The sequence below is a fragment of the Cyprinodon tularosa genome, unplaced genomic scaffold, assembly GCF_016077235.1.
Source record: "Cyprinodon tularosa strain WSP-4 unplaced genomic scaffold, ASM1607723v1 ctg1499, whole genome shotgun sequence".
Taxonomy (NCBI): Eukaryota; Metazoa; Chordata; class Actinopteri; order Cyprinodontiformes; family Cyprinodontidae; genus Cyprinodon; species Cyprinodon tularosa.
Window position 1 is genome coordinate 6,694 of NW_024038330.1, and position 26,978 is coordinate 33,671.

Here is a 26,978-nt window from a genome sequence, read left to right on the forward strand (position 1 = left end):
TCAGAAAGTTCAACTGGATCAAAGCAGTCTAATCCCGGTTCAGATTCCATGACTACCTCAGGTACAATCGCGGATAGAGGAGTGCTAATGATCTTATTTTTAATAAGATCAATCTTATTTATAAAGAATCCCATAAAATCATTGCTGCTAAGAGCAGGTGGAATGGACGGTTCAACAGAGCTATGGCTCTGGGTGAGTTTGGCAACTGCATTAAAAAGAAATCTAGGATTATTCTTATTCTCCTCTATTAATGAGGAGAAGTATGCTGCTCTTGCTTTACAAAGGGTCCTCTTATACAGCAGTAAACTATTTTTCCAGACTAGGTAGGATTCCTGTAGGCCTGTGGAGCGATATTTTCTCTCCAGTTTCCTAGCATTTTGCTTCAAAGTACGCAGCTCTGCATTAAACCAAGGAGCCAGCTTTCTATTTCAAAAAAATTTTCATTTTCAAAGGAGCTGCATTGTCTAAAGCAATAGCAGAGGACCAGCAACCCCATCAACAAAATCATCAACCTGTGAAGGGAAATAAACTAAGCTTTTGCACTCTGCAGCATGGTCATGATTTAAGTAGAAAAAAATGGTGCAAGAATTTTTTTTTTTTTGCCATATTCACAAGTCAGATCTTGGTTCTAGTGGAAAACACAACTTTGCAAAAATCTACTTAAAAAAAACGAAACCCCAAAGTCTGATTCACATATGATATTGTTGCCTTTATTGAGAGCTTTGCCTCTGTAGTGAGGTGAACTCTTAAAGCTCAGACTTAGTTCAGTCTGTGTTTTAATGGGCCTGAAAATGAAGACCTAAAATGGCTGATGGGTGTAATTCAGTAAACCGCTCCAATTTGTGCTGAGATAACACTATCAGCAGAGCAGCAGAGGTTGTTCCTCCCTGTAGTCAGCCTCAAAGTGAATGACAAAGTTCTGTATTAACTGATAGACGAGGCCAAAATTCTTGAAAAATGCTTGAAGTCAGAATGTTGTTGTAGTTCAACATGGGGTCAACATGGTCCATAAAACAACCAGACTTTTCATTCAAGTGACTCTAAACTTAACTTAAGCTTATGTGCCAAACAAAGTTCTGTCTGAATATCAAAATTGGACTAATTCCTTGTTTCCTGCATGTGGTTTGCTAGTTTGCTGGCTGCCTACCTGAATGTGTCACTAATCATGTGATGGAAGATCAGTGGCATATTCCATCAAGTAGACAGTTTGTTAGACATTCATCTCTGTGGAGTGGATTTTAGACAATGAGAGCATTTACAAGAACAGGCTGAAAAGTCAGAGTGAAAGTCAGAAATATTTCTTTACAGCCACTAATCTGTTATTTTCACAATTCTTCATCTTGGGTTTATCCTGATATTTGTGGCATAGTTTACTCATAGATAGTCTTATATTGTAATAATAATAAATTATATTAAAATAAGTTTTTTGCTCCATTCAGGGTTCCCTCCCCTAGACACAGCATTTCTGGGAAACAGACCTGTTTCCTCCCACTGCTGAATAAACATTAGGAGGAGTGTCTTCCTCTCTGAGAATAAATGTCTGAAAATGAAACGCGTCTCAGGGCTCTGGCAACGTTCCTGCAGTAAGTATCATTTTCTTCCCTGGCTTTATTTTTATCAGAAAAACCAGTAAAAACCTGGTTTTCAATCTAAAACCTTTTACAGAAAAAGTGGCATCTACTGTAAACTTTATGTCTGTTTTAACTCAATTTTTTACGCATTTTAAATATCTTCTCTTTACCTTTTGGTTCTTCTGTAGTCAGTCTGGACTATTTTTGTCAATGGGTCTGGTAGGATTTCCACATTAATTCATAATTATAGATCATAGCTATTCATCTATGTTCTGGTTAATTTTGAATTTATCAGCCTTTTTCTGTTCTATTTATTTTTAACAATCAGTGGTATAGTCTATGTGATACGCCGGTATATGCCGTATGCCCACTAGAAAAGCTAGTGAATTTCCGTATAACCACTTAAAAGTGCCCAATAATGCTGCGTTCACACCGGACGCGCGTCAAGGCGCAGCAAAAGGTCCCGCAGCGCGTTTTGAGCAGCAGGCGCGTGCAGCGCGCCGCAAATGCGCTGCTGCTTGAGAAGGAAAAATTGAACTTTTGCTGCTCGTCGCGCCGCATAAACCAATCAGAGACGCTGATCTGGGAGCTGGCCATGAGACAGACACATCGTTGATGACACAGAGCGCTATGATCACTCCTCTGAAACAGTTTATTAACGCCTAAATTAACTGAAAATGCTGAAAATTGTCGGCAGAATATGTTGGCTTTTATTTATGGGGTTCCGTTAGTGCCAAAAATATGTTTATGTGTCTTCTGGTGTGTCCATGTGTCTTCTGGTGTGTCCATGTGTCTATGTAAGGTGTCCATGTATCGTGCTTATGTAATGGAAGCTGTATATGTAGTGGTTTAAATCTATATGTCAGATTCATATGTTGTGTCTATATGCTGTGAGCATAAGTATTGTGTCTACATGAGGGATAATGTGCATTGCATTATTCTTCACTTTATGTTGTTTGACCATGCTGTTGAACCTGTCAGCATGTGATCTCGTTTTGCTGTTGTTTCCTTTGTTGTTACAGCCTGTCGTTCTCCCCTGTCGTCTCCCTCTGCTGTTATACTTGTCGTTCTCCCGTCATCTCCCTCTGCTGGTACAACCTGGCGTTACAACCTGTTGTCTCCTCTGTTGTTAAAACCTGTCGTTCTCCCCTGCCGTCTCCCTCTGCTGGTACAACCAATCGTCTCCTCTGCTGTTACAGCCTGTCCATGGTAATGCTCAGTGAAGCTCAGTTTTACAGCAGAGGCGTTTGTGTCATTGACTCTTATTTTGAAATCTCCATTAAACTGGAAGTGTGTACGTTATGTTATCATGACCGCATTGGTCAGTAAGTGAAAAACTAAGGCGTTTACCAGAGCTAATAATGTGAACAGTCAGATTTGAAGGGAGTTATTACTGTTGTGACATTAAAGATTAAAACAATATAGATAAAATAGCCAACCACTCGCAAATGGAACCAGGTAACGGCACAAGACAGCAACAGCAACCCACCATTGTAAAAGCAATGCAACGCCCCGTTAACGGGGACAATGACAAGTATAACGGTAACAAGTTGTAACAACACAGAAGACGGCAGGGGACAACGACAGGTTGTAACGCCAGGTTGTACCAGCAGAGGGAGATGTATCTGTATTTTGTATTTTCATCTCTTTTTATTTATTTTTTTTTTATTATTTGTAAAGTGACCTTGAGTGTCAAGAAAGGCGCTGTTAAATAAAATGTATTATTACTATTATTATTATGACGGGACAACGACAGGTATAACAGCAGAGGGAGACGACAGGGGAGAATGACAGGCTGTAACAGCAAAGGAAACAACAGCAAAACGAGATCACATGCTGACAGCTTCAACAACATGGTCAAACAACATAAAGTGAAGAATAATGCAATGCACGTTATCCCTCATGTAGACACAATACATATGCTCACAGCATATAGACACAACATATGAATCTGACATATAGATTTAAACCACTACATATACAGCTTCCATTACATGCACACCTTACGTAGACACATGGACACACCAGAAGACACATAAACACACCAGAAGACACATAAACATATTTTTGGCACTAATGGAACCCCATATTTATTATCCTGCTGCCTGTAGTTTGAATTATGTTCATGAAAACCGCTTCCAGCCGCCGCAGCGAACCGCAAGGAGCAGGGGCGGATCTAGAAAAATATTTATGAGGTGGCGAGAGGGGGGCAGGAATTTTTGAGGGGTGGCAACATATGGCATTTGTTTTTATATTTAATTTAATGACAGTTTGGTGTTTCATGTGAAGCAGTCCATATTAGTAATACATCGTACAATGTGATGTCACTTAATAGGAGATAGAAGAATGATAACACTACTTCTAGAGGGGCATTATCACAGGAAAGGTATTAAGGTAAGACACAGGTGCTGAGTCGCAGATGTGTGAGATTGACTGTCAGAGAGGCAGCTTTGCAGCATTTGACCAAGAAGAAACGATAGAAAGAAAAAGTTCCCCATCAGAGATCTATGGACTGAGCTGGACTACAGTGAGCAGAACTACACAGTAGAAATAAATGGGTCAAGGCACCCGAACAAGGTACTGGACATCTATGTAATGTTTACTCTGAACACACATTTACCCCATTTGTTCCTCAGTAACTTGACATACAGCAGTTAAGGCAACATGAAAGGGACATTTCATGCATGTAGATCTGCTGTAGATAGAGCTGCTGTATCAACAAATCAACAAAAAGGCAGGTACTGGATGTTACATCAAAATCTCCACTAATCTGAAAAGAAGCAACATAAAAATACATTTTGCTTCCAATCTGAAAAAGAACAAAACATTTTGTGAGTAGGTTCATACAGGTCATTTCTGGATAGTTTCATATTATATATACAAAAAAAGAAACAACAACACTGCTTCATATTAAGCAGGATTTACTCCAGTATCACATTTTTTAACTTTTAACACTTTTGGTTTTATTAAAGGAAATATCAGATTTTCTCAGGTGCCAAAACAAAATGTAACATCTCTGTAAAGGCTCACCAGAGAGCAGAACATAAAGTTAACATGACTATAACAGCTGAATGCAGTGATTTCCATGTTGTTCAGCAAAACGCTTCACAACTTTATTTAGATCCAATGCCTTTGTGCGTTTTGATTTGAGTTCAACCAAACTTGATAGTCTCTTTTCTGTCATAGTTGACCGTAAATATGTCTTTATGAGCCTGAAACGTCAGGCCTAACTAACATCATAGATAGAGAAATAACGTTCTGCAACCTGATTTTTATCATCTGTAAATCAGCATTGCAGCTATGCTAGCAACATTGTGCTTTTATTATGATTTCATTTCTCGATAGATAGTTAATCAGTTTTTACCTGTTTCATTCCGTTTCTCCTCTCCCCATGACCCCTGGCTCCCTCGCTTTGCCCCGCTCGCTTTTCAAAACAATCAGTCTCAGTCGCTCTCTGTCATCTCGTGCTGCATTCACTGCAGTCCGACATTGGAAATTAGCGGTCGTAATTTTCAAATTATCCTTAATTTATAAGCCCCGCCACCCCTACCGCCAACTGGGGTGGCAGCAGGGGTGGCAAGGCTGTCATTTAGGGGGGCATCTGCCACCCTATGCCACCCCAGTAGATCCGCCTATGGCGAGGGGGCGACCGGGCCATAGGCTGCTGTTAAATGTGATTCCTACTGACAGCGCACCGCCAGTATGGGGGGTCTGAGCGGCTCCAACAGAAATAATATTGTGTCATGATGGATCAAAGGAGCAAGCCCTTATGCAGAACACACACGGAGGAGGCAGGGAAAAAGTCCAAATGTTTATTTAAAGTTCTGAACACGAGAGAATAAACAAGTTCTGAGAATGTTTCACTGAAGTCTTGACTGGGACCGGAGGCTGTTGGTTAGTAGAGTTTATGAGAAGCTAAGCGTCTAGCTTCAGGCTTAGCATGGCAGACCAAAATCTGAGCTTCCAGCTCACTGCAGAGAACAACAGGGAATATCCACATAGGATTCCTCAGGCTGATTCCACATAGGAACCTTCAGGTTGGCTCACCAGGGCAGATCAGCAGGTTAGGCTCACCTAGAGCTTCAGGCTAGCGACAGGTTCCCTGTGAGGCAGCTCTTCCTGAGCTTCAGACCAGAGACAGGGTTCCAGTGAGGCACAGACGAAGGAGAGATTAGAATCTGATCTCACACTGGAGACAACTAAGATTCAATCTTTAACAGAGGCTCAGGAAGCTAACCAACTAAGATCAACACTGCGGCGTAGAAGCAAGGTCTGGCAGGAGCTTATAAAGGGGAGGTCTCCTCATGGGTGGATTAGCAACAGGTGTGCAGGAAGACTCCAGCCCTAGGAGACCCACGGCGCACTCTGCTGGAGACAGAGGGTAATCTCCAGATCCCAACAGTAACTCCAGTCCTAAAAGAAAGTAACAAAGAGCAGAAGAGGATCCTCAGCGCCCTCTGGTGGGCAAGCCTGAGGATCCCAACATATTGCAAGGCCGGATGGTAATCTAGATGAACTGACTGCACTTATGAAGTTTTCAGGTGTATTTTCTCACTTAAAAACATATTAAAACTACTTTATTCCCACTAATCACAGCAAATATAGCTGCAAGGCAAAGAAAGGATCGAGCAGGGAGCCTGAAAACCTTAAACCACTGATCACTTGCATGCAAACCATTTCATGCAGCACAGCTGAGAGTGAAAGAGGGTTCAGCTTAATGAACAATATCTGTACAGATAAAAGATCTTCTCTGTTGTCAAATATAAGTCATCTCATGATGATCAGTATAAATGGGCCTCCTGTTAATCTTCTTGAACCTAGAAGTTTGTGACATCATGGTTAAGAAACCAGCGCTCTGCAACAGAAACAAGAAGACAAGTGAAACATAAGGAGCCTCAAAACAAACATGTCTGGAACATTTTATAGACGCAGTTTTAACCTGCATAGTACTTCTGTACTTACATGTAGTACTTGATACTTAAGCATGTTTTGTTGTACTGTTTTATAGATTCTACGTCTTTTAATACAAAGCCGACTGTAGTACAGTGTGTTGTTCATTGATTCAAATGTTAGCAACAGAGAAATGAAGCAATGTTAAATATGCTTAAAAAAAAAAAAAAGGTCAATTACATTGGACTTACTGGCGTGCTTATTTCTAAGCACAGTTTACCCACTACAATAATGTAGCCTAGACCACTGCCATCAATAAAATAGAAAATGGTTCATGGCTCTGGTTCTGCCCGCCCTCAGCGCTTCAATAACTGTATAAATATCATAGAGTTTGGAGCAACATTTCGTAAGATTATCCTTAGAATTTGCAAACACTTCAGAAATTTTGCCCTGTAAATTCTTTTTTTTTATGATTTAGAAAACAAGATGGAGTCTAAGGTGATCGAGGTGGCGACTCTTGGCCGACCATTCAGCCTTGGGATGCTGTACGACTGCAGAGAGGACACAGTCATTCCTGGTAAGGATTTCTACATTTTATTTTCTTCATGTTCTTCTTTCTGATTCAGACTTGATTCATTTTTGTAATTTTACATAAAAAAACAAAATAAATCAAACAATATTCCTAAAAGAATAGTATTATTAAAAGATGCCAAAAAACAACAGATGGTAAAATAATAGATCAGATAAACTCTTTTTTTATCCGTATTTATCTCAAATCGTGATGAAACATGTACAACTGAACTCACAACGTAAAAAGAAATAGTTGTGATATTCCACCTCTATATTGTTCATCCTTTATGATTTTCTGGAATAAACACATTTTTAAACTACCTGTTTGGGAGATAGACTGGCCAAAGTGTCTGAAGAAGGCAGATGACCAGTGTAGCAGCTGTTTTCTTTACATCCAAAAAGGTGAATAAATAAATTCCCCATAAACACCTCAAAGGTTGTCATGAGATGAGCCGAGGCTTCGAGGCCTGTGTCGAGTAATGGAGGGGGCTTTTCCCCGAAGCGCGTGTTGAGGCGTGATTTATTTAGGGGAGGGGCCAAAATTGATGACGTCCGATGCCTCGCTACCGTGATACCATGTTATCACTTCAGGAAGTAGTTCAGAAAGCACAAGAACTTCAACAGGCTTTAAACATCCTCACTCTGTGGTAGTTTGTAGGAGAGCTGCTGTCAGCTGGACATAGTTTGCATAGATTCTAAGAATAGATTGGTTGGAAAAACAACCAATCTAGTTGGTTAAAACTATTTTTGAGGGATAAAACAATGTATGATCAAAATCTGAGCAAACCACTGGACACAGTTGTAACTTTAGGGATAAGTAGTTATGTGTATTATTGTTAGTGGCATCAGCTGTAAGACACTGACTTCCACTATTGAGGTTGATGGTTCAAGACCTGCCTATAACTATATAACCTGATTAAAACCAAAAACTGTTGTTTGAATAAAAATGACCAACACCTTTCACGTTTCTCATCATTGCCCAATTTTCAGAAACACTTTCACTGTCTGCTTCCGTTTATTTCACTAAAATGCGAGAAAAACAAGCACCTTAAATGATTGTTCTCTTTTAGGACATTTTACACTTCAAAGGAAAACAAATGACAAAATATTCTATTATTAACAGCAATCATTAACAATTTCAAAGGAACTTTAAAAGGGGAAAAACTATAAAAAACAAACAAAGACATTTTATTACAAACTGTAGTTCTGCACTCCACCAGTAGGTGGTGACATATTCAAGAGGCTTCATGAACTGTGGGGATCGTTGAAGCAATTTGTTCAAACGGTTCGATGCCTCAGGAGGCTTCATCTCACCATCACTACTCAAAGGTTTAACATGGCTCAAGAGAACATTAACACCAGGTGAACCTAGCTACACTGACATGGTTCTCCTCCTGAAAATCACAATTCCCTCTGCTCTGATATACCTCCAGTCGGAAAGACAAAATGGCCTCCAATGGTCTCTTCCATTAACAGATGCAGCTAAGCAGTTTATCCTTTAATTTGCTGAAGTTACTGTAGTGGTGATTGTTTGCCAGGCCAAACATCCAATTAAAGTTCCAATAAAGCCACTACTAAGGCGCTGGGGTCAATTTTCTATACGCAGGCATAGGAAGTTTCAATGTTCAGACTTGATGATAAAGACTACAAACTTTTTATTTTGTGGGGCGGCAACGTTCCAATGGCGTCCTCCTGGAGAGGGACCGGTCGTAACCAGCGGTAGCGTCGGGCAGAGTGAGAAGAGCCGGTAGTTCGTGTAGCATGTTTGATCTTTAGCTGGACACCAGATCTGCAGCCTCTCCTCCGTGACCTTTTCTTGGAATTACCTGGGACTTGCAACAAGAGCAGGTATTCAGGGCAAGAGGGCGGGAACACAACCGGTGGAGGAAACGTTCGTTTGTAGCTGTCCCAGCCACCGCAGCGGCATTCCATAGCCGTTTTGATGCCAAAAAGAGAGCTGCGATCATAAGTCCAATTAGCGCTGGCACATCCATTGGGTACTAAGAAAAACAGAACGGCGTAGATTACTGAAACCAGTGAGAAAGATCGACCAGCGGAGAGACAGGCAGAGGCGAGCCCACTAGGGGTGTAAATAATAATCGTTTTGTATCGATGCATCGATCCAAAAGCCGACGATCCGATGCATCGACACGTCTGCAAGATAATCGATTAATGTTTTTTTTTCCTCCGGTCTATTTTTATCCATTTGCTCCTGGGCGTAATTCTCCTCCCGTGCTGCGGTGGCGCTAAACCTATTTTGCCCTCCTACCTTTCTTCCTGGTTATACTCTTACAGCAGTTTGTTGCAGCAAGCTTCACACAGACATTTTTAAATTATGCTCAGTATTGAAGCGTGGTCTGTGCTACACGCTGTGGGTCTAGATACGGCCGAGGCGATGAGGAAGTGGGGGCAAGTTTAGTCCGACGACGAAGGGACATGAGGGCAAAAAGAGCGGAGATTCAGCTGGAAAAAGGCTCCCAGCGTTCTCGCGCACCTCGCTCTTCTAGCGGGTCAAACTTCACGAGTTGTTTTCTGCAATTTCGGTCATAAAAACAAAACAAGCCGGCCTTCTGTCTGCGGCGCTGTTTGCGGTCAGCTACAATCTGGGAGAGGAGCAGCGGAGCGTCTCTCAAGGGGCGGTGACGCAACACTCTGGAGCCTTCTTCTTCTTCTTTATTTTAATGGCGGTTGGCAAACACCTTATAGGTGCATTACCGCCACCTTCCAGAATGGAGTATGGACCAGACAAACTATTACGGTATATTCTCCCTAAAATACCCGTTCTTCTTAGAAAATTAAAAATACTACCAAAAACTACATCCCCAGATGACCTTTGAAACAATTCCCTTATATGTAGTTTATTTTTATTCCTGTCTAACTCTCTACGGAACATCTCTCTTTCCTGAGTATATTTATTACATTCTAAAAAAATATGTTGGACAGTTTCTCTGGAGCCGAGGTATTGCATTGAACTCATTACACTGATATTGTGCAGGATTTTTGCAGTATTTTTTGATGCAACTTTTCTACTTCTGTTATTTGTTGTTGTTTCTAAAGAAAATGCATAATGATATTACAGCTTTCATTGATTTATTTCAAACTTGAAACTTTGTTTAGCCTGTAAGGTGTAAAAAAAATAATAATAAAAAAATAATAATAACCGATTAATCGATTAATCGATTAATCGAATCGAATCGTGGTGTATTCTTGAGTATCGAAAATAATCGAATCGTTGGGTCAGGAAATCGATACTGAATCGAATCGCCATGATGGATGTGATTTACACCCCTAGAGCCAACACACAGGCGCCATCTTTTACACACAGGCGCCAACTTTTACATTATCAAATTGTTAATGATAAGATGATCAAATCTTTTCTAAGGTTTTTTTTGTGTGTAAAAGAAGAAGAAGAAGAATATTTTCAAGTTTACTGTTTTTCTGTCATTTTAGTGAAATAAGCTCAAGCAGACAGTGAAAATGTTTGTGCATGCTGAGCAGTGATGAGCAAAATGAAAGGTCATTTTTATCCAAAAATGAGAGTTTTTCCACGTTTTTTGGTTTTAATCAGGATGGAAGTTGTATCCAACCAATCTTTCTGTTAAACTAACCAATCTAATTTGGCTGTGTTTTTACCCAATCTATACTGGTAAAATGGCAAACCAGTTCAAACTGGTCACATTGGCCTTAATACTGGTTAAGTAGCATAGCAAGTTACAAAAGCCGCATCCAGGTTGAACGCTTGAATTGAAAGACAATGTCTTAAAGCAGACGTGCCTTTCAAAACAACCTCTTTTTAGAAACAATACTACTGAATACTAACAATACAACTGAAACCAGTGACTTGGTCAGATCTGATCATTATATTGTTTAATCTAACTAAAATTGTTTTAACCAATTAGATTTTACTGTCAAAATAATTTTCCCCCTTTTTCTAAAATTTTATCCATCGAATAACTTTTTCATTATTAGTCCTTGTCACAGTTACAGGGGTGCTTGTATCTTTCTCCAGCTGAGATTTGGGGTCCCTGTCCCTGGACAGAGAGGTGGGGTCCACCCTGGACAGGTCGCCAGTCCATCGGGCAAAGCAGAGACAAACAACCATTCACACAAACACTCACACCTAAGGACAATTTAGAGAAGCCAATTAACCAAACAGTCATGTTTTGAACTGTTGGAGGAAGCCGGAGTACCCGAAGTGAAACCACCATGCTCAGGGATAACATGCAAACTCAATGCAGAAATACCCCGGGCCAGGAATTGAACCCGGAACATTCTGCAGTGCTACCCAGTGCACCACCATGAAGCCTTTTAAATTTAATAAAAAGAGAAAAATAACTCCACATCTCTCACTTTAAAATATCTCCTGAAATAATCCAAACTGGTGTTTATTTTTTTTTCTAGTTTTCCTTAATTGTAACTTTTTTTTTTATTAAAAATGTACTGAATCAATTGCAGTGAGGGGGTCAGAATGTATCCAACTTGGAGGTTTTTAGGGTTATAGTAATATATTCTAGTTTTAATCCTATTATTTTTAAAACCCTTACCCTATAATTTTCATCTTGCTTAATTAAGAAAGGTGTACATTTATTTGAGATATTTTCCAGCCATGGACATCAGGTCCTTTTTCAAAAGGCAGTTTTATGATCAGGTGGGCGGAGTTCCAATGGCCTCTTATTTAAAGAAAACATATCACATATACCTAAAGCAGATCTATTTATATGTTTATTTACTCTAATATTACATTTTTTTATCACAAACATTTTCTTGAAACATTACTTCTGCCTGTATTTTTAATGGTCAGTGTCAATTTAGGGCGTCCCTCTGTCCTGGGCCTGGGACAACTGACCCATCTGTCCTGCCCTGTTGCCAGGCATGTTTGCAGTGCTTGAAAGAATTATATTTTTTATGTGGTTCTGGTTGATCTTTTTATGGTACCACAGAGAGAGAGAAAAATGACAACAGCACTTTATATTATAATGAAATATTTAGTGGTCTAAGCCCCTGATGATAGCTCTGCCCCTGCCACTGGTCCTTGCATCAGATCCCCTCAGATCCATGGCTGCACCTAGAAATCTGGTCCATAAATGTAATGAACACTGACAAAAGGCGTCCCTGTCAGAGTCCAAGATGTTCCAGGAAGAGGTCTGACTTAATGCTGGCAATGCGGATCAAACTCCGGCTCTGCTTGTACAGAGATTGGATGGCCCTTACTACAGGGCCCTCGACTCCATATTCCTTAAACACTCCCCGTAAAGCACCATGAGGGACCAGCTCGGATGTCTACTCCAGGTCTACGACTCAGACCAGTAGACCTGTTAGGAAAACTCCCATAAACCCTCGAGCACCCTGCAGAGAATGTAGAGCTGGTTCACTGTTTCATGGGCAGGACAAAAACCACACTGCTCCTCCTGAAACTGAGGTTCGACCACCAGCCAGACTCTCCTCTCCAGCACCGTGGCTTAGGCCTTACCGGGGAGGCTGAGAATTGGGATTGCCCTGTACTTGGAACATACCCTCCAGTGCCTCTTCATATGCACCACGACTGCGGTCTGCCAATGCAGAGTTACTGCCACTACAGGCTGACATCACAGCCACAGCTAATGGAGGCAGATAACATTGCACATTCATACTGCATGTCCCCAACCTCCCCAGGAATCAGATATTCCCAGCAGACCCTCACTACTCGCTTGGGCCTGCTGAGTAGGTCTGGCTTCCTCCTCTTTCAGAGCATCAAGTTCAACACGAGGGGGGGATCGATGGACAGCGCTGCCCTCTCTTCACCTGAGTTTCTGAGACATGCAGCTTCCAAGGTTGGAAGATAAAACTGAACAAGTTGATCATCGACCTCTGGCCTAAAGTGTCCTGGTGCCAAGTGCATTGATGGACATCCTTAAGTAATGTTTATTTCTATAGCACCTTGCAAAGACATAGAGGTCACAAAGTGCTTCACAAAATTACAATACAAATAAAGTACAGTGACAGTTAAGAAAGACATGGTCATAAAACAGCCTTAAACCTACTAGAATTAAAATGCTTTCTTAACCTAATAGGTTTTTAGTTTCGCTCTTAAAAACATCAACAGAATCAAGTAAGTGCAAGGAAAGCAGGAGATCATTCAAGACCGCCTCATTGAGTGCAACCGTATGAAAGGAGCATCTGATCCTGTAACAAGTACAAGGGACCATGAGCAGGTTCTGGTCCTGTAACGATTATGAGGGACTATGAGTGGGTTATGGTCTGGTTTCTGGTCCTGTAACGAGCACGAGGGACCATGAGCAGGTTATGGTCTGGGTTCTGGTCCTGTAACCAGTATGAGGGACCATGAGCGGGTTATGGTCCTGTAACGAGCACCAGGGACCATGAGTGGGTTCTGGTCCTGTAACGAGCACCAGGGACCATGAGTGGGTTCTGGTCCTGTAACGAGCACCAGGGACCATGAGTGGGTTCTGGTCCTGTAACGATTATGAGGGACTATGAGTGGGTTCTGGTCCCGTAACGAGCACGAGGGACCATGAGCGGGTTCTGGTCCCGTAACGATTATGAGGGACTATGAGTGGGTTATGGTCTGGTTTCTGGTCCTGTAACGAGCACGAGGGACCATGAGCAGGTTATGGTCTGGGTTCTGGTCCTGTAACCAGTATGAGGGACCATGAGCGGGTTATGGTCCTGTAACGAGCACCAGGGACCATGAGTGGGTTCTGGTCCTGTAACGAGCACCAGGGACCATGAGTGGGTTCTGGTCCTGTAACGAGCACCAGGGACCATGAGTGGGTTCTGGTCCTGTAACGATTATGAGGGACTATGAGTGGGTTCTGGTCCCGTAACGAGCACGAGGGACCATGAGCGGGTTCTGGTCCCGTAACGATTATGAGGGACTATGAGTGGGTTCTGGTCCCGTAACGAGCACGAGGGACCATGAGCGGGTTCTGGTCCCGTAATGAGCATGAGGGACCATGAGTGGGTTCTGGTCCTGTAACCAGTATGAGGGACCATGAGCGGGTTATGGTCCTGTAACGAGCACCAGGGACCATGAGCGGGTTCTGGTCCCGTAACGATTATGAGGGACTATGAGTGGGTTCTGGTCCCGTAACGAGCACGAGGGACCATGAGCGGGTTCTGGTCCCGTAATGAGCATGAGGGACCATGAGTGGGTTCTGGTCCTGTAACCAGTATGAGGGACCATGAGTGGGTTATGGTCCTGTAACGAGTGTGAGGGACAATGGGCGGGTTCTGGTCCTGTAACGATTATGAGGGACTATGAGTGGGTTATGGTCTGGTTTCTGGTCCTGTAACGAGCACGAGGGACCATGAGCAGGTTATGGTCTGGGTTCTGGTCCTGTAACCAGTATGAGGGACCATGAGCGGGTTATGGTCCTGTAACGAGCACCAGGGACCATGAGTGGGTTCTGGTCCTGTAACGAGCACCAGGGACCATGAGTGGGTTCTGGTCCTGTAACGAGCACGAGGGACCATGAGTGGGTTCTGGTCCTGTAACGAGCACGAGGGACCATGAGTGGGTTCTGGTCCTGTAACGAGCACGAGGGACCATGAGCAGGTTATGGTCTGGGTTCTGGTCCTGTAACCAGTATGAGGGACCATGAGCGGGTTATGGTCCTGTAACGAGCACCGGGGACCATGAGTGGGTTCTGGTCCTGTAACGAGCACCAGGGACCATGAGTGGGTTCTGGTCCTGTAACGAGCACCAGGGACCATGAGTGGGTTCTGGTCCTGTAACGAGCACCAGGGACCATGAGTGGGTTCTGGTCCTGTAACGAGCACCAGGGACAATGGGCGGGTTCTGGTCCTGTAACGATTATGAGGGACTATGAGTGGGTTCTGGTCCCGTAACGAGCACGAGGGACCATGAGCGGGTTCTGGTCCCGTAATGAGCATGAGGGACCATGAGTGGGTTCTGGTCCTGTAACCAGTATGAGGGACCATGAGTGGGTTATGGTCCTGTAACGAGCACCAGGGACCATGAGTGGGTTCTGGTCCTGTAACGAGCACCAGGGACAATGGGCGGGTTCTGGTCCTGTAACGATTATGAGGGACTATGAGTGGGTTCTGGTCCCGTAACGAGCACGAGGGACCATGAGCGGGTTCTGGTCCCGTAATGAGCATGAGGGACCATGAGTGGGTTCTGGTCCTGTAACGAGTGTGAGGGACAATGGGCGGGTTCTGGTCCTGTAACGATTATGAGGGACTATGAGTGGGTTCTGGTCCCGTAACGAGCACGAGGGACCATGAGTGGGTTCTGGTCCCGTAACGAGTATGAGGGACCATGAGCTGGTTCTGGTCCCGTAACAAGTACGAGGGCCCATGAGCGAGTTCTGGTCCCGTAACGAGCATGAGGGACCATGAGATGGTTCAGGACCCGTAAGGAGTACGAGGGACCATGAGCGGGTTCTGGTCCCGTAACGAGCACGAGGGACCATGAGTGGGTTCTGGTCCCGTAACGAGTATGAGGGACCATGAGCTGGTTCTGGTCCCGTAACAAGTACGAGGGCCCATGAGCGAGTTCTGGTCCCATAACGAGCATGAGGGACCATGAGATGGTTCAGAACCCGTAAGGAGTACGAGGGACCATGAGTGAGTTCTGGTCATGTGACAAGAACAAGGGACCATGAACAGGTTCAGGTCCCATAACTAGTACGAGGGACCATGAGTGGGTTCACGTCCTGTAATGAGTACGAGGGACGATGAGCAGGTTCTGGTCCCGTGATGAGAACAAGGGACCATGAACAGGTTCAGGTCCCATAACTAGTACGAGGGACCATGAGTGGGTTCAGGTCCCGTAACAAGCATGAGGGACCATGAGAGAGTTCTGGTCCCGTAACGAGTCCGAGGGACCATGAGCGGGTTCTGGTCCGGTAATGAGTACGAGGGACCATGAGCGGGTTCTGGTCCCGTAACAAGTACAAGGGACCATGAGCGGGTTCTGGTTCTGGTCCCATAACGAGTACGAGGGACCATGAGCGTTTTCATGTCCTGTAATGAGTACGAGGGACCATGAGCAGGTTCAGGTCCTGTAAGGAGTACGAGGGACGATGAGCAGGTTCTGGTCCCGTGATGAGAACAAGGGACCATGAACAGGTTCAGGTCCCATAACTAGTACGAGGATCCATGAGCGGGTTCATGTCCTGTAATGAGTACGAGGGACGATGAGCAGGTTCTGGTCCTGTAATGAGTACGAGGGACGATGAGCAGGTTCTGGTCCTGTAAGGAGTACGAGGGACCATGAGCAGGTTCAGATCCAACAACCAGTACAAGGGACCATGACCGGGTTCTGGTCCCGTGACAAGAACAAGGGACCGTGAGTGGGTTCTGGTCCCGTGATAAGAACAAGGGACCATGAGGGTGTTTTGGTCCCGTGATGAGAACAAGGGACCATGAGTGGGTTCTGGTCCCGTGACAAGAACAACGGACCATGAGGGTGTTTTGGTCCCGTGATAAGAACAAGGGACCATGAGTGGGTTCTGGTCCCGTGATGAGAACAATTGACCATGAGTGAGTTCTGGTCATGTGACAAGAACAAGGGACCATGAACAGGTTCAGGTCCCATAACTAGTACGAGGATCCATGAGCGGGTTCATGTCCTGTAATGAGTATGAGGGTCCATAAGCAGTTTCTGGTCCCGTAACAAGTACGAGGGACGATGAGCAGGTTCTGGTCCCGTGATGAGAACAAGGGACCATGAACAGGTTCAGGTCCCATAACTAGTACGAGGATCCATGAGCGGGTTCATGTCCTGTAATGAGTACGAGGGACGATGAGCAGGTTCTGGTCCTGTAATGAGTACGAGGGACGATGAGCAGGTTCTGGTCCTGTAAGGAGTACGAGGGACCATGAGCAGGTTCAGATCCAACAACGAGTACAAGGGACCATGACCGGGTTCTGGTCCCGTGACAAGAACAAGGGACCGTGAGTGGGTTCTGGTCCCGTGATAAGAACAAGGGACCATGAGGGTGTTTTGGTCCCGTGATGAGAACAAGGGACCATGAGTGGGTTCTGGTCCCGTGATGAGAACAATTGACCATGAGTGAGTTCTGGTCATGTGACAAGAACAAGGGACCATGAGGGTGTTTTGGTCCCGTGATGAGAACAAGGGACCATGAGCAGGTTCTGGTCCCGTGATGAGAACAAGGGACCATGAACAGGTTCAGGTCCCATAACTAGTACGAGGATCCATGAGCGGGTTCATGTCCTGTAACAAGTATGAGGGACCATGAGCGGGTTCTGGTCCCGTGATGAGAACAAGGGACCATGAACAGGTTCAGGTCCCATAACTAGTACGAGGATCCATGAGCGGGTTCATGTCCTGTAACAAGTATGAGGGACCATGAGCGGGTTCTGGTCCCGTGATGAGAACAAGGGACCATGAACAGGTTCAGGTCCCATAACTAGTACGAGGATCCATGAGCGGGTTCACGTCCTGTAACGAGCACGGGGGACCATGAGCAGGTTCTGGTCCCGTGATGAGAACAAGGGACCATGAACAGGTTCAGGTCCCATAACTAGTACGAGGATCCATGAGCGGGTTCACGTCCTGTAACGAGCACGGGGGACCATGAGCAGGTTCTGGTCCCGTGATGAGAACAAGGGACCATGAACAGGTTCAGGTCCCATAACTAGTACGAGGATCCATGAGCAGGTTCTGGTCCTGTAATGAGTACGAGGGACGATGAGCAGGTTCAGATCCAACAACGAGTACAAGAAACCATGACCGGGTTCTGGTCCCGTGACAAGAACAAGGGACCGTGAGTGGGTTCTGGTCCCGTGATAAGAACAATTGACCATGAGTGGGTTCTGGTCATGTGACAAGAACAAGGGACCATGAACAGGTTCAGGTCCCATAACTAGTACGAGGATCCATGAGCGGGTTCATGTCCTGTAACGAGCACGGAGGACCATGAGCAGGTTCTGGTCCTATAACAAGTACCAAGGACCATGAGCGGGTTTAGGTTCAGGTCTAGGTTTCTAAGGCTTGGTGTAGCTGAAAAACTCAAGTCACCAGGACACTGGATACCTGGAACAGGGTCATTAGGGGAAATCACCAGCACCTCTGTTTTAGCTGAGTTAAGCTGCAGGGAGCCATTGTTTAACATGTGCAACAATTCATAGAGCTTAACTTCTGTATGTCTTAGGACTTAAAAGAGCAGTAAAGCTGGATATCTTCAGCAAACAGATGGTAGGAAACATTAATGAAATCTGTGAAGGATTTTTCCCAAAGGAAGGACATACTGTAAAAACTGAAAAACTTAAAACCCCTCCCTGATAAGTAAGAGCAGAACCATGCTAAGGTCACACAATCTTGTGAAAAAAATGTTGTGGTTGACCGTGTCAAATGCTGGTGAGAGATCTAACAAAACAAGAAAACAGCATTTTCCAGAGTCTGCAGACAGCATAATATCACTGGATACTTTAAGCAGGGTGGTTTCTGTGGAGTGATGCTTGCGGATGTCATGATGTTACAAAGTTCAGACCCAAATGCAGAAAACGCGAACAGAGAGACCAGGGGAAAGGTTTAACGGGTTTTATTGAAGAGGTTAAACAGAGGGAGAAGTGTTGCTCTGAACGCTGCTCAACCGGAACTGTAAAGTGAGATGAAGACACAGCGGTTAGTTCAGGCTCAGTGGGGAAATTGGCTCAGGAACTTGGAGAAGAGGATTTGGTTGCCGACTCACGTTTCCAGAGAAGTTGTTGAATTCTTGACTCCTGTCTGTGTGCCGTGGTTCCAGTGTTTGTCTGATTCGGTGGAGGGCAGAACAGGGTTTACCCAGAATGCGGTTTTTAGTCGGAGAACGGAGAAGCTGACTGCCACTCAGATTTCCTGCGGTACTTGAACGGGTCGTAGTGGAGAATAATCCCTTTCTCAGTGTGAAGCTCAAACGATCTCTTGGGGAAAGGGGATCCAAACCTCCTGTTTGAACCTCAGCTCAGTTTGAAGCTCAGTTGATCCTTCCAGGGAGAGAAGGTCCGAGAAATCCAGTTTGCAGGATGACTTCCTGCCGAGAGGCAAAGACAAAAACAAAGTTAAACTCAGGTTGACAAAAACTCAGTTTGACTCAGCAAAACTCAGCTTGGCTAGAGTACCCAAAACAGGCAAACACTCTGGCGTCGAGGTAGTGGCAGGTAGCAGCTGAAGAACACTGCGTTTAACGAGGTAACCATCAGCAGGTGTGTGAGGAGGCGGACCAGAACCAGGCGCCTCCTGGTGGAGGAAGGGAGACAAACACAGAAACACAAACACAAAGACAGGAGTCCTGGCAGCGGAGGCCAGACTGAAAAGTGTCAAAATATTTTTATTTTTCCAGGAAGGGTACCAATTGATCAGATCCCACCTTCTCCACATCTTCAGATAAAAACTGAAGTTTTAAAATGGGCCTGCAGATTTTTAAATCAGTAGGGTCCAGATTAGGTTTTTTGAGAAGTGGTTCCACAATGGCTTGTTTAAGAGAACTGGGAAAAACACCAGTGGAAAGTGAAAGATTGATCAGATTGGTAATCCAGGGACATCAAATGTTTTTACAAAAAGCTTACAGGTCAGAACATCCGATGCTCATAAAGAAGGCTCCATTCTGGTTAGCTGAGCTAAGACATTGGCCGTGGGGTGCATGCTCAACAGCACCAGGGGTGCACAATGAGAGCATTGGAAGTTGATCTTTAATTTCCTAGATTTTATCAATAAAAAAAAGCTTAGAAAGTCAAACAGTTGTAAGGGGAACAGCAGGACATACAATAGATTTGATGGTATTACACAACACTTGAGGTTTTTTCCTATTCAGGGTAATCAGCTGGCGGAAGTAGTCAGATCTGGCCTTTTTTATAATTTCATCTAAAGACGACCTAAGTTCCCTCAGGTACAACCTATGGACCTCAAAAGCTCTGTCTCTTCATATCACAAACACCATCATTAATCCAAGGACACGTTGCTTTATGACTCACCAGATTAGATCTAACAAGGTCTAAAATAAGACCCTTTTGATGGGTGAGTCAGAGACATGTTGTTCAAAATGAAAAGTCTCATACATTGTTAAAAGTCTCACTGCTAAATATTATTAAAATATCCAAGGATTAAAACATTTTCCAACTTTCTAATTAGAAGGCAAATAGTCACTAAAAACTTCAGCCCATTAATAGATAGTTATAAGCATTGGTTATCCAGAGGGAGTAAGCAGGGCTTCTCCTTTGAGCACTTGGCATGTTCCAAGAAATGCTTGAGGAAATCAACCAAGTGTTGTTCTGTCATCCACCATGTGGGATTTGCCTGTCCTTTGCAGCTTGGTGGCCCATTGATGATGTAATGAGCACGACAGTCCACCCAAGCAAATAGGAAATATGGGGGTGGGGACTGAATAGGCCAGGGTCACCAGGGTACCCTTTCCCCATATGTGAGTGACCCCACCTGCTTGAAGCCAAGCCTGGCCGTTAATCGGTCTGATTTCTGTATCATTGTCACTCCAGTTTAATCCATGTTCCAGATATATACTATTCCCAGTGAGAGCCTGGTTAAAACTTTCTCCATTCTCCTTTTGAGACCGTGCCAAGATCATTCCGAGCACAGTAACCAAGGTAACTGTTGAGTGTAAATGGCACGGAGAACTGAACCAGACCGCGCTAAACTGGTACTAGTTCATTAGTAGGGCATATTTATAAGTTCTGGCTCGGTTCTCAGATAACAAAGAGTGCATGAGCAGACAGCTTCCAGTAGTTCCCAGTAATGCTACGTTCACACCAAACACGAATTGAGCAGCAACAAAGCGCCTGCTGCTTCTCTTTATGATGCTTGTACTCATTACGTTCAGACCCACGTCTTGAGCATCCGTGACGCTCCTGAAGCACGATCAGTACAGCGTGTCCAGATTCGTCTGATGCTTCTACTGCTCCTGCGTTCAATGCCAGAGAGCGGCTTTGCTATATTACCCACTAGATCAGTGGGTCAAAAGTAGTTTGAATCTATTTTTAAGTGTGTGTGTGTGTGGGGGGGGGGGGGGGGGCTGTTGGAAACCATGGGGTGAAGACGTGTTTCCTAGAGCTTTGCCAAATAGTGACAAAACATTTATTTGAAGCAACTTAAAACTTTTTTTATGCAAGTAAAACCGACTGCTGAATCGGCTGAACATTTTTGTGGGGTTTTTTTGTACGTGGTTTTGATGGTGTGCCATCATCATTACAATGGGAGCTAAACCTTGCCCAAAGAGAAACCCTTCCCAAGGGGGGACCGGCTCTAAAGTGATACCAGCAGGCACTAAAAGGTAAGGGCTGATGCTGGACACTTGTGCAGTTGGAGGGAAGAGCGTGATCAAATCTGGAGCTGCACCACTCAGCAAAACGGTTTTTCCCAAGGCACTTCAAAGTTTGAGACAGGACATTTATGACAAACTGGACTCTAAAATGGACAATTTCAGACAAACACTGATGTCTGAATTTTCCCAGGTAAAGACTGAACTGACAATAATCATCAGCCTCGATATTTTTTTTTATTATTATTTTTATTTATTTTTTTATTTCAGTATTATTTACATAATCTGACTTGGTTGCCTTGATGCAAGTGTTTGTTGACTTATTTATTTCATTTTTTGTGAGTGGTGTGTGTGTTTTTTTCCCTCACATTTGTCAATTTTATTATGCTTGTTTTATTTGCTTATTTTTTATTTGCCACTAAATTATAAGTGAATTTAAGCGTTAATAAACTGTTTCAGAGGAGTGATCATAGCGCTCTGCATCAGCAGTGCTGTGTCTGACTCCCTGCCAGCTCCCAGATCAGCTTCTCTGATTGGATGATGCAGCGTCCAGCAGCTAAAGTTGAACTTTTCCAACTCCAGCAGCTGCTCCTTCTGAAGTTCCTCAGAAGCTCATGAGGCGCTGTTTTGGCTGCTCAGGTGCATCAAGATGTGCTACTCTTGCTGCTCTAGATGCTGCAGGACCTTTTTATGCACCTTGATGCGTGTCAACCATAGACTTTGCATGTGAACAAGCTGCCTTTGCTGCTTAAATGTAGCATTATGCACATCAGTGAATTGCTTTCCAGAGCTTAAAGATATTCTGATGACCGATGGATGGCAGCATATAAACAAGAGTAAATCCAAAAGCACTAACAAAATCAGCTGAATATGACACAAGAAATTAAACGAAACAGACCTCAGGTATCTAGATTATCCTAGACAATCCTAGAGAGGAGTAATACCATAGATCATCACTAGGAGGCGAGGAACCGTGCTAGCGTGATGTGTAAACGATCGTAAGGAACCAAGCTCGGCACGTTTAACTGATCCAAGCTGGTCCGAACTCGGCACAGATTGTTTTCGGGAGTGGAAATGGAGCTTTTGATATAGTTCTCAGTCTGCAGTTTCATCTCTGTGCTGAAAACCTGTCATGGTGATTTGTACCCAAACACTGTATTGAATTTCAGCTGATGTCAATGTTTTACAGTACCACACAAAACTACAGTTGCTGCCATTTAAGTCCCTCATTGTACTCCAGCAGTCAAAGGGCGAGAGGCGGGGTACACCCTGGGCAGGTCGCCTGTCCATTGCAGTGAATGATAATCAAAAACCTTAATAATTTATAATATATAAGATTAGTTTAGGGAAAAATAAGTTTGCTAAGCATTTTTTAAAGTTAACAGCATTGCCAAAGCACTCAACTAAAAATAACTTTCTACAAGCGGATTAGCGGAAGGGTGTTGTGGAGTAAAAATGAGCACTGAGAGATGATATTCAAGGATGAAAAGGTTTTATTTTACTCTGCAGAGGAGAATGGCTGCTGAACACAGCTCTGAGTGCGATTCTGAGGCTTTCAGCAACACACCCCTACATTTAAAAATAATCCACACCACACACACACATGAACATTGAATCTTTCCAACAGAAACACTTTAGTTCATCAAAGGACATAAATTTACTTAAATAAACATTTCAAATAACAATTTCTCGTTCACCCGAGAAGGGCATACATTTTAGCCATAGGATGAAGGAGGTTTTTTGAACTCATTATTTCTCATGACCTTCCCTTCACCCTTGTCTAGAGTAGGTAGGGGAGGCGTATGCTTTCTGTCCCCCTAAACAGCATAGTGAATGGTACTGGATTTCTCTATCATTACTCCTATTTAAACAAACATTTATCACACAAAATAGGCCAAGGAAAAACTTTGATTCCAGTGTCTAGCACTAATTAGTGGAAACTTCCATTAAATTGCCTCTCATATACCCTAAATATTAATGCATCCTCTCTGTTTCTACAGGATTAACACTGTGGAACCCTGATGACCTGGAAAAAGACAAAAGAGAAACCCCCAAACCAAACAGTTGCTTTGAAATAGTTGCATCTGAATCAATTGAGGACAAATCTTCAGCCCTGGACGTTGAAGCATCTTTAAAAGCAAGTTTTTTAGGAGGACTAGTTAAAGTCGAAGGATCTGCCAAATACCTGAATGATCAGGTGACATCCAAAAATCAAGCCAGAGTAACACTGAAGTACAAAGCTTCTACAAAGTTTGAAGAATTGTCAATGAATCATCTAGGAAGAGGCAACGTGAAGCACCCATATGTGTTTGAGAACAGAATAGCAACACATGTGGTTACAGGCATTCTTTATGGAGCTCAAGCATTTTTTGTCTTTGACCAAGAAAAATCTGAGACAGAAAGTCACCAAGACATTCGGGGCAACTTGAAAGTTTTGATTGAGAAGATTCCGTGCCTATCAATTGAAGGTAAAGGTTCCTTACACCTGGAAGATAAGGACTCTGAAAAAATAAAGAAATTCTCTTGCAAATTTCATGGGGATTTCCTCCTCGAGAAAACTCCAACAACCTTTCAGGATGCAGTAGAAATCTATCAAAACCTTCCTAAGCTGCTGGGAGCCAATGGAGAAAATGCAGTACCAATCAAGGTCTGGATGTTACCTCTGACAAACTTAGATTCTTCTGCGGCTAAACTTGTCCGGGAAATAAGTGTAGGATTAGTTCAAGAAGTACAAAGTGTCCTTGAGGAGTTCAGTGAGCTGGAAATAAGGTGCAACGATACCATGAAAAACAATACAGCACAGCAGTTTCCACAGATTAACAGAAAACTTAAAAGTTTTAAAAGTTTGTGCTCTGAGTTCAGGCTTGGATTTCAGCAAACATTAGCAAAGAAGCTTCCATCAATCCGAGGAGGAGGAGAAGAAGAGTCTGAGCTTGCAGAGATCTTGAAGAAGAAGGCTTCCTCACCTTTCAATAGCAAAACCCTCAACGAGTGGATGGACTGCAAAGAGAGAGAAATAAACATCCTGAAATCTTTCACCAAGATGATGAAAAACACCAAAATCATCCCGTCTCGAAATACCCTTGATGAGGAACTTCTCACTGCAGAGCATGCTGTGTGCTTCGTCTTCACCTCTCTGGAAAGAGATGAACCATACCTCTCCGCTTTGCAGAACTACCTCAAAAGCAGAAATCAGACAGATGATTCACACACGAATGACGTTGAGAAGGATCAATGGTATCTCTCTAACAATGTGGCCGATGAGATGAGAACAAATGTAAAACTCTTCAGTGATTTTGCAGAGGCCAACAGCGAGACCAAAGGCACAACATTCCTAACAGTAGCTTTAGCAGATGAGAAACATGAAGGTTCAACCATTTACCTTTATAAAGATGGCTCCCCTGTCAGTAAGAACTTTGAGCCACCGTCCAAGCCGGAAACTGTGACAGAAGCTGACATAAACCACAACAGTGTGACTTTGAACATTTCTCCTCCCTTACATGGAGCAGAGAACATCACCTCCTACTCTGTTGAGTACCGTGTCAGAGGACAAGATGAATGGAAACAAAAGACTGAACCAAAATCTGCACAACTCACAGTGAACAACCTGAAGCCAAACACAGAGTATGAGTTCAAATGCAGAGCAATTACCTCAGCAGGTGTTGGACCGGCCAATATCCTTAATTATCCAATTAAAACTTTACCCTGCAGTCCTCCTGGAGAACCTCAATGTGAACCAAACTCATCTGAGCTATCGGTTAGTTGGGAGGAACCTGCTGAGCTCGGTCCAGATGTCCAGATACTGAGTTACATTGTGGAATATGCAAGCACTGCCGATAAGGGAAAGGTAGAAAACCTCAGTTGGAGCAAAACAAGATCAAGAGGTGAAAAAGTCATAATTTCAGGTCTTCAGTCAGAAACACAGTATGCAGTCAGGGTCTTATGTGATTGTGGTGGGGCCGGCAGAAGCAAGGGAAGCAAGATTGTTCAAATTCATACAACGAGGCGAGAATTTGCACGACTGGCTGAACATCTAAAAGATATCAGTAAGAGAACAAACTCAAGACCGGGATCAGTCTATGAACTCCCTCTGAAAGAGGACGACTTGGACATAGATGGCTGCCGAAGGTACCTGTTGGGTAAAGAAAGTCTAAGACCCAACCGTACAATCATGCTCCTAGGAGCAACTGGAGCAGGAAAGTCCACTCTCATCAATGGAATGATCAACTACATTGTTGGAGTCGAGTGGAAAGACAGCTTCAGATTTAAACTTATCAAGGAAGATTCATCAAGGTCTCAAGCTCACAGTCAGACCTCTGAGGTCTCTGTGTATCAAATCAACCACCAGGATGGGTTCCAAATCCCTTATTCTCTCACTGTTATCGATACACCAGGCTTTGGAGATACCAGGGGAGTAGAACGAGATCAAGAGATTACAGAGCAGATCCGAAGGATTTTTACCTCTGCTGACGGAGTCACAGAGATTGATGCCGTGTGCTTTGTTACTCAGGCCTCTCTGGGGCGTCTGACAGCAATACAGAAGTACGTGTTTGACTCAGTTCTCTCAATCTTCGGTAAAGATGTGGCAGAGAACATTATCATGCTGGTCACATTTGCAGATGGGAAGCAGCCACCAGTTCTTGAAGCGATAAATGTCTCTGGAGTTCCATGTCCCAAAAATGATTTGGGATTTCCAGTTCATTTCAAGTTCAACAACTCTGCACTGTTTGCACAGAATAAACAGCAAGGGGACAGTACTGTTGATGAGGATTCTGATGAAGAGGGGGAGAGCTTTGATGAAATGTTTTGGAAAATGGGAATCAGAAGCATGGAGAAGTTCTTCACATCTTTGGGCAAAATGACATCTAAAAGCCTGTTGATGACCAAGGAAGTTTTAAAACAGCGAAAGCAACTTGAGACAGTCATTGAAGGTTTGCAGCCACAAGTCAAAGCTGGATTAGCCAAACTTGAAGAAATAAAAACAACCAAAGAAAAGATCAAGGAGCATGAAGCCATCATAACTTCAAATGAAAACTTTGAGATTGAAGTGGATGTTATTAAGCCAATCCAAATACCAATCACTGAGAAGGGAGCGTACATCACCAACTGTCAGAGGTGTAACATAACTTGCCACTACCCATGTATGATAGCAAACGACAACAAGAAGCAGGGCTGTGCAGCAATGGATCAAACAGGGATGTGCACCGTATGTCCTGGAAAATGCATTTGGAATGTGCATTCAAATCAAACATACAGGTGGGATTATGTCCAAACAAAGGAGAAGAAGACAGTACCAGAACTGAAAAGCAAGTATGAAAAAGCTGCAAAACAAAAGCTGACTACTGAGCAACTGATTGAGAGGCAAGAGGAAGAGATTGCTCACCTTCAAGACCTAATGATTTCCCTCATTGATCAGTCAGCCAATTGCATCACTCGTCTTCAAGAGATTTCTCTCAGGCCGAATCCTCTGGCTGCTCCAGATTACATCGACATGATGATCAAAGGAGAGGAAGCAGAGGCCAAACCGGGCTACAAGGCCAGAATCAAGTCTCTGGAGGGAATGAAGGAGAAGGCCAAACTCATGTCCAAAGTGTCTCAACGAGACCAATTAACAAAAACAGACGAGCAACTTTCTGCTGAGAGACAGAAGAGAAAGGAAGGAAAAGGCTTTTTAAAGAAAGTGGCAAATTTCTTTGGATATTGA

General features: G+C 43.7%; 1 protein-coding gene across 1 annotated transcript; it reads left to right on the forward strand.

Moving 5' to 3' along the window:
* The first annotated feature begins 1,516 nt into the window (after window positions 1-1,516).
* Window positions 1,517-26,978, forward strand: LOC119779588. Its single transcript, XM_038279261.1, has 3 exons — window positions 1,517-1,583; window positions 6,940-7,038; window positions 23,275-26,978. Exons 1-3 carry the CDS (start codon window positions 1,547-1,549, stop codon window positions 26,976-26,978), a joined length of 3,840 nt encoding a protein of 1,279 aa, XP_038135189.1. The 5' UTR covers window positions 1,517-1,546.

What these genes read in the sequence shown, in the direction of transcription:
- LOC119779588 (XM_038279261.1), top strand. Translation starts at nt 1,547, where the DNA reads ATGAAACGCGTCTCAGGGCTCTGGCAACGTTCCTGCA. An exon ending in GCTCTGGCAACGTTCCTGCA is followed by an intron (nt 1,584 to 6,939) that starts GTAAGTATCATT and finishes TTTATGATTTAG; the next exon opens with AAAACAAGATGGAGTCTAAG. An exon ending in AGAGGACACAGTCATTCCTG is followed by an intron (nt 7,039 to 23,274) that starts GTAAGGATTTCT and finishes CTGTTTCTACAG; the next exon opens with GATTAACACTGTGGAACCCT.